This window comes from Argiope bruennichi, chromosome X2 (assembly GCF_947563725.1).
Source record: "Argiope bruennichi chromosome X2, qqArgBrue1.1, whole genome shotgun sequence".
Lineage (NCBI taxonomy): Eukaryota > Metazoa > Arthropoda > Arachnida > Araneae > Araneidae > Argiope > Argiope bruennichi.
This window is the reverse complement of record NC_079163.1, coordinates 9,240,532-9,248,228: the sequence shown is the minus strand read 5'-3', so window position 1 is coordinate 9,248,228 and position 7,697 is coordinate 9,240,532. Positions and strand designations below refer to the sequence as shown.

Sequence of the window (7,697 nt, the reverse complement as noted above, 5' to 3'; positions counted from 1 at the left end):
GTAAGGCATTCGATTCTTGAACTCCACTACATTATTCACCACAAGCCTTGCGTTCTAAGACTGGTTTAACATCTTTTAATAATATAATGACCACAATATAATGATATATAATGGATCTCTTATATCATGATAAGATATCTTATATCATAATATATAAGGATCTCTTATATTATGATATATAATCATCTCTTAATAATATAATGGACTATGGTTAGTCACAAAAATAGTCAACCTCATATAGTTGTAGGCTTGAAATAAGTGAAATTAATAATAATAGAATAAGTTTAAAGTTAGCGAAGAGGCTTTGTGCATGAAGTCAACTCAGTATATAATGGCTTACTAATGTATAATAATTTTCACTGGTTGAGCCGCGGGAACGCACTTCAAAGATTTTTTGACTACTTGGAAGAAATCAGACTGTTTCTGTAAAATGAGGGGGAAATTGAACAATGCTCACAGTTGTTGGATGTTATGTGGCTCTCAAAATTGATGTTTTTACAGACATATGCCAACATTTCAATGAATTGAAAGTAAAGCTTCAAGGCACAAATAAAACAATTATCGTCATGATGGATCTCATTCGCGCTTTTGACGCTGGACTACATGTTTTCAGGAACGATATTATTATTTCCTAAATTTGATATTTAGATGTGCATCAGAAACCAGACAAAGAAAAAGTTATTGAAGAATTTATTTCCGAAATTGATTTTTCTATCAAGGGATTTTCAGCGAGATTTTCTCAGTTCAAAGAATTATCGGAAAAGCCCAAGTTTATTATGTACCCTGATGCGACTTCATTTGATAAATTGAATGAGTCCCAATTCGATTCGTTGGAAATTGGAAATTAAAGAATTTGAAATGCAACTGATTGATTTCCTATCTAGTTCAATATAGATTCAAAAAATATTGAAACAAGGAAAAGGAATTGATTGAAACAAAAAGATTAACAAGCAATATAAATAAAAATGCCAGTAATGAAATTTTGGATACATGGAATTCGATTCCAGACACATTTAACTGTTTTGAAAAGCTGGCTCATGCTATTTTAACTTGATTTTCATCTACATATCCCTGCGAATGATTATTGTCAGAGATGAGTAACATTAAAGACTCTCTTAGAAACCGTTTGGCAGATGACTACAATTCAGCATGCATTCTGCTAAAAGTAACATCTTACAATCCTAATATAAGTTATTTGTCATCTAATTTGCAACCACAGAAGTCACACTAACGTTACTTTAATTTGAGCTACTCGTATAACTAAAACTTTTACTTCTATACAGTGCAAAATGTATTTTTTCGTAGTAAAGAAAGAGTTTTGAGTTGTTATTATTTAGTTTTATTATTATCAAAATAATCACGAGTCTAAATTATTTGACATCACGCTGTACCTCATTAAACATTTCTTTAGAAAAAAATGGCCCGTTGATCCATAAAAGTTTGCCACCCCTGGCATATATTATAATTATTAATCAACATATATTTATTCATATCAATAAGCAAATATGTTAACTACTCATTGAGTCTTATGTCATTTTATTGCCCAGAAAATTCTAGCTTTTATTTTTAATGGAAAAGAAGTCTTTAAATAAGTAAAAAAAATGCAATCTGTTTTAATGGGACTGCAAACTCATTTGCTGTTATTATTTCTACCTGGTTGGCCTTTCAACTAGCTATAGGTGTCTCCTTATAGATGATCGGTTGAATATCGATTATTTTGTTCAAAACCATAAAATAACTTTAACCTTCAAACTAATATCGATATTAATCATTCATTCAATGCAGTCAAGCAGGGGAAAAATAGATCGATAAAATTAGTTAACATGAATTAAATGCTGTATATATATATATATATACATACAGTGTGTGATTGTTTGAGTGTAACCTAGTAATTCCTTAACTTTTTTTCTTTATTCCTATCCAAAAACCTAGCATTACTAACATATATTCTGTGGAATTATCTCTTATTGTATTAGGTGAATAAATAATAATTTTTTTCCTTTAGAAGTCCGAAAGCTCTTTTGTTATTTTTTTTTATCTAATGAAAATTAGCCCCCAAAAAATAGTGAATGAGAAATTATAGCCTATTTCCGTTTTCGATTCACTGCATATAATCCGTCTGAAAATCTATTCATTTGATTCTATTAAAATTCATTAGAGAATTGAAAATATTAAAATAAATTTTCATAGTAACGGGAAGCTTGTGTACCCGAGTCATTCAATTCGTCTTAAATACGAATAAAAAAAGAAAGATTAAGATATTTTTATGCCTTGAAGAAATACTGTGCTTGCAGATTCCTAGAAAATTGGATCCGCTAGTTCTATTATAAAGAAGTTTCTTATTTTTAAAAAGTACCGGGTGAAAACTTTCTTTCTGTGATATTACATAATTCAGTGGTTACCAAAGTGTTGTCCGGGCCGACTAGAAAGTCTCGACTTTCCTACAGGATCGCTGCGAGATATTATAGAATCTTCACTATTTTATTTACATTTTTATCGAATTCCATTGGCCTCGATACGGATGAATTAATAAATAATTTATCACAGCTTATTATCAGTTTATCATCTAGATTTATTACTGCAAAAGAGAATCTCAGTTTTCTAATACTTCATTAATAACAAAATTTAGAACAATGAAACTAATCACTTTCTGGTAAAAGATAAATATCTGCTCCTAAGTGCTAAAGCTCAGAGAATTTCTTTTCCTTTTTACTTTCTCGAATACGAAGTGCACAAAGAGAAAGTATTGGAATCGTCTAGACATTCGACTTTGAATCTCCTTTCAGATCTCGTCGAGTCCGAAAAACATATTTTTGATATTACGTCTGTTTGTCACTCTGTCTGTCTGTCTATGAACACGATAACTCAAAAACGCTTTGAGCTAGACGGATGAAATTTGGTACTTTGTCGTAACACTAAATTTGCACATTTCTATCGAATTTTGAATTAAATTCATTCTTCAAAAGATTTTCTGCCGATTATCGTGTTCATTTATACTTAGGCAAATGAACACGATAATTACAAAATGTAAGGAGCTAGATGGATAAAATTTAATGCATATGTAGAGCTTCTAAACTGCAAATCTGTATCAAATTTTAACCACATTCGTCAACATGTGGGTTGTCTGTCAGTTGGTGTATCTTTCATGCATGTAAATGCAATAACTGAAAAACTCAATGATTTAGATAAATGAAATTTGGTATATGATCTTTTTATTAAAATTACAGTTTTGTGTCAAATTTTGGTCTTAATTGGTAGAAAAAAAGATCTCCAAAATGAGTACTAGGTAATCTTTACTATAACACGAAGCAAAACATGTCCATATGCAGAATTCTGAAAATAAAAGTCTGAGCAATCGTGGCGTTCATAGCCTTGCTCAAGGTTCACAATTTTTATGCAAGGAGGAGAAAAGGAGAATTATTAGGAAGTATACCAGATGATCTTGGGAAGATCATTCCTTACTTTCTATTTATTTGTAAGAAGCTTGGGTTTTCTCAACTCATTGCATTGATAAAATCAATGTTGAGAAAATAAAGGTAAGTACTTGTGTCCCACGATTTGAGAAAAAATGAAATGATCAACAGGGTCGTCCATCCCACTGTTAATTACATTTATTCAAACTTGTTCAATAATTGACTTAAAATGTGTTTTATTTATTTTTATCTAATTTATAAAAAATTATTGACTACATTGCAAAAAATATGTGTTAGAATTTTACATAGGGCATTTTGAAAAAATCGAGATTCAGGAAAACGTCGGGAACGGGAAAGTTTGGGGACCATTGGCATAATTTATCATGCTTTTGATATCTATTATGCGCTGTAAATTGAATTTTTAGAATTATTTGAATTGTATTTTATTGTTTAGAAGTTAAGATTTTCTGTTGGTTTGAGATGACAGCAGAGTAAAATAATTTTTCATCCAGTTTTAAATTTTCTTCGTGGGATTTCCGCTTTACGCAAGTAGATTTTTGACGAGAATCATTTAAAGGATAGATCAAAATTGCGTTATTCAGTAGATCGAAAAAAATCTACTAAATGAAAAGCTTAAAAGCTCTTAAAAGATTTTTTTATTTGTGAATTAATATGAAAAATGAATACTCTTGGTATTGAAATATTTTCACTTTACCAAAATACTGTACACCAATCAAATTTTCGGTTCTAGTTACGACCGTAACTATGAACTTAACAATTGTTATATATTTTATGTCACTAAAGCGTTATACATATCTATTTATTAGAAATAGTTTTATTCTAAGTGTGTAAACTTTTTGTACATTAAATTACAATACCTTTATTCCGAAAAATGTATAATAAAAATTAAATTAATAAGAAAGCAGCTGTTTTGACTCCTTACAATGTGAGGAAACAGGCTTGGCTACACAAACAATGTCTAAAATCCATTGTTATGAAAATCTTCTCATTGCTCTATGTTGCACAAGTTTGAGGCAATCATTTCATAGCTTCTATCGACAAGTACAGATGCTGACCTTGTTTCTGTACAGTTTACTACTAGTCTAGATTTCTAAAGTCATTTAAATATATCGTGGTTAATTTCGCATGTCTGCTTTTATGAACGGGGATATGAACTCGAGTATGTGAACGGTTAAAAACCTTTCAAACACATTCAAAGCCTTCTTACTGTAGAATATATATAAAACTAAAGTGTTATTGCAGCTAGTCTCAGCTCATCAAGGAGGGCTTTAGTTACACGGTTGTAGTTCAATATTCTCATGAAAAGAAGGAAAAAAAAAGAATGTTAAGGCAATTATTTAAGAATCCAACTTCATTTGTTCATAATTTGAGTTGAAGAATTGATATTTTTAATTGAATTATTTGCTAATTTAAGTATCAAAAGTTTAGAATGCGCATACATGAGCCAATTTTTTTTAATGTGTGTGGTTTTTCCTGCGTTTACATTGGACGTCCTGTTTAATGCTTTGTTTGATATATTTGTCGAGAAATTTATTTAGAAATCTATTGAAACTGGCCAAATTATGAATAAAATTAATATTTAAATATAGGTGATGGTAAATAAATGTGGATGAATCATCTTTGTTCTTATAATATTAATTTTCGAAAGCAATTTGCAAAACACACATTTTTAGAAGTTTGCGTGTAAAAGTATAATATCTAGATCCTGCTGACGTCTGAATTTGATTTCTTAGTAAAATAATAAAACATTCTAGATGAATGGAAATAAGTAGAACGTATAGAATGTGAATTAGTTATTGTTCAACTTGTCAACGTAATCGACTTAATTAAATTTCCGATTTTCTCCATATATTGGTACAACTGGAAAATATTTAATTCAGTAAAAATGTCGGTAAATATTTTGTCGAAATATGGAAAAAAAAATTAAATTATCTACAAGCAGAGGTATATGCTTACAATATTTTTTCTGAACAAAGTGAATTAGATATCGGGGAGAGTTTTACGGATAGTTCGAAGTAAATACAATTTTGCTTCATCATTATTATGTTTGCTACTGCAATATTTTGATATAAATCACACATAAAATTGCAATATTTCATGAAGACAAATTTCATTTTACCTTTCTATTTTGACAGACAAATATGTAATTTATCTGTACTTGCTCTTTGTTTCCTGAATGGTATACGTGAATTTTCGAGTCATTTTTTTAAAGATGGATTTTTGAGCTCAATGGCTTAAATTGTTTTAAATTATTTTACTACATGATGTATTTTGATTTTATACAAACTTATGTGGAAAAGATACGTATGTATTCATTCAGTGATTTAAAATCAATTTGAACAGCGAAAGCATACACCTGCAGTGTAATTTGATTTTTCCTTTTTAATTAACCATTGGCCAGTTTCAAAGTTATAAGGGTTTTGTTTTGGTTGAGAGAATTCCGCGTGTGCTAAAGAGTTGTATAAAAATAATTGATTTGGCATTGCTTCGAGAGAGTGCGATTTATATCCATCCAGTTCTCATCTCTTTGTTAACTGGTTCAATGCCATAAACCGTAGATATTAAGCCCAAGGTCCCATTACTGGGTTTATGAGGGCTTACAGGTTGATTAGCTGCAATAGTTTCGCTCGGAGGATTGTTTATTATTGCCGCCGGCGCTGCGTTGTTTTCTGGTGTGGAGCAATGTGAAGCATCAGAATCCTTTAGCGTAGTGATGCTATCTTTCCTGGAAGATGCCACTTTAACTGAGGTTCCCTTGACTACCACCTCTTCTTCGATGTGAACAGTAGGCACTGGATAACGTTCTTGTAATCTTAGCTTAGGCGTTTTAGGGGAAGACGGCGAATTCAAAGATGAATTTCCAGTTGGTGGTGTTTCTTCTACACTATCGATATTTCTCGAAAGAGAATTGAGAGTATGGGCACTATTCTGAACTGAAACACTTACAGATGGAATCGAAGCATAAGGTGTCTTTCCTTGAGATCTCATAACTAGCTGATGATGCTTCGGATTTGCACTTGGTGCAGGAGCACTTACCGTTCGACGAGCTTTAACCTTTTTAGCTGCATCTCCATGATGCAGCTTAGGCGGTTGGGGGTGGTCTATTTGATGAGGCAGTCCTTTTTCAGGAGTAGCATCGTGAAAGGCCATTCGTAAGCGAGAAGGTAATGTTAGCATACCTAGTTTACTTGTTAATTTGGACCACTTCAAGGCTGGTGTGTCCGTGTTCGTGGCACGGTCACATTTCGTTAATTCATCATCGCTAATCAGAATTGTGACTCCCTCATTACTTCCCATAGTTTGCAAGTGGGAACCGTTTATAGAAGCTGCCAGGCTCATCGATGATTCACTAGAGGTAGTATCGTTGTGCGTAGCTTCAGCCTCTGATGTTACTTCGGAACTAATAGATTCCATACTTTGACTTCTTAAACTATCTTGATTTTTGTTTTTGGAACTACGTGAATTACGTTCACTATATGGCCATTTAGCGCCCTGTGGTCTTTTGACTTGCTTTTTACCATTCGCCAAGTTTGCTAATTTTAACCACCGCGTCCTGGGGGATTTAGTTGAAGCCTCTACATCAGATTTTTGGCTTGATTTACTTAATGGTTGTTTTACTACTCCAATATCGAATCCTTTCATCAAACGACGCTCCTTTTGTCGGCCTTTCTTCCCACCTGTTCCTAAAAAATGAAGCCATTTCAAAAATATATATATATAATTTTTTTAATAAGTAATTATGCTGAAAAATAGCAAATTTTAAGGATAAATATAATTTTATTCAAAGGAATCTTTCAAAAGTATTTTATCTGAGATTGAAAGAAAAACTTTCGCTGCATTATTATTTTATGCAAAGTGAACTAAAAAACAAGATGTTGAAAATAAAAATGAATACTAGTAAAATTTTTTAATATAATTCAGTGAAAGAGATTTCTAAATTAAATAAATACATTAATTATGTTTTCCTAAAAACCTTTGCATATATGCATTTTCTAGTTGATATCTAAAACCGACATTCGGTTTTCTGTTTGATGTTTTTTAATGCTTTCACAGTTATAAAAAATGGTTACATGAATTATATTTAATTTATTTTTTATTTTCATGATGTTTTGAAAATTCATGAGAATAAAGAATAAATTATTAAAGATTATTAATTTTCATATATTTTCCGTTTTGTTATATATTATATCATTAACAATTATGGAATATCAAGAATATCTATATTCAATGCGCATAATTTTTGTCGTCATTCCTAAAGTAATT

At 31.0% G+C, this 7,697-nt stretch overlaps 1 protein-coding gene across 1 annotated transcript in view; it reads right to left on the bottom strand.

Moving 5' to 3' along the window:
* Positions 1-4,230: 4,230 nt before the first annotated feature.
* The window catches only part of LOC129960227 (transient receptor potential-gamma protein-like), a 333,943-nt gene continuing 330,476 nt past the window's right edge, over positions 4,231-7,697 (bottom strand). Inside the window, exon 16 of the mRNA XM_056073478.1 lies at positions 4,231-7,117. Within this exon, the coding sequence (XP_055929453.1) occupies positions 5,937-7,117 (1,181 nt within the window). The 3' untranslated portion in view covers positions 4,231-5,936. The remainder of the gene's footprint in view (positions 7,118-7,697) is intronic.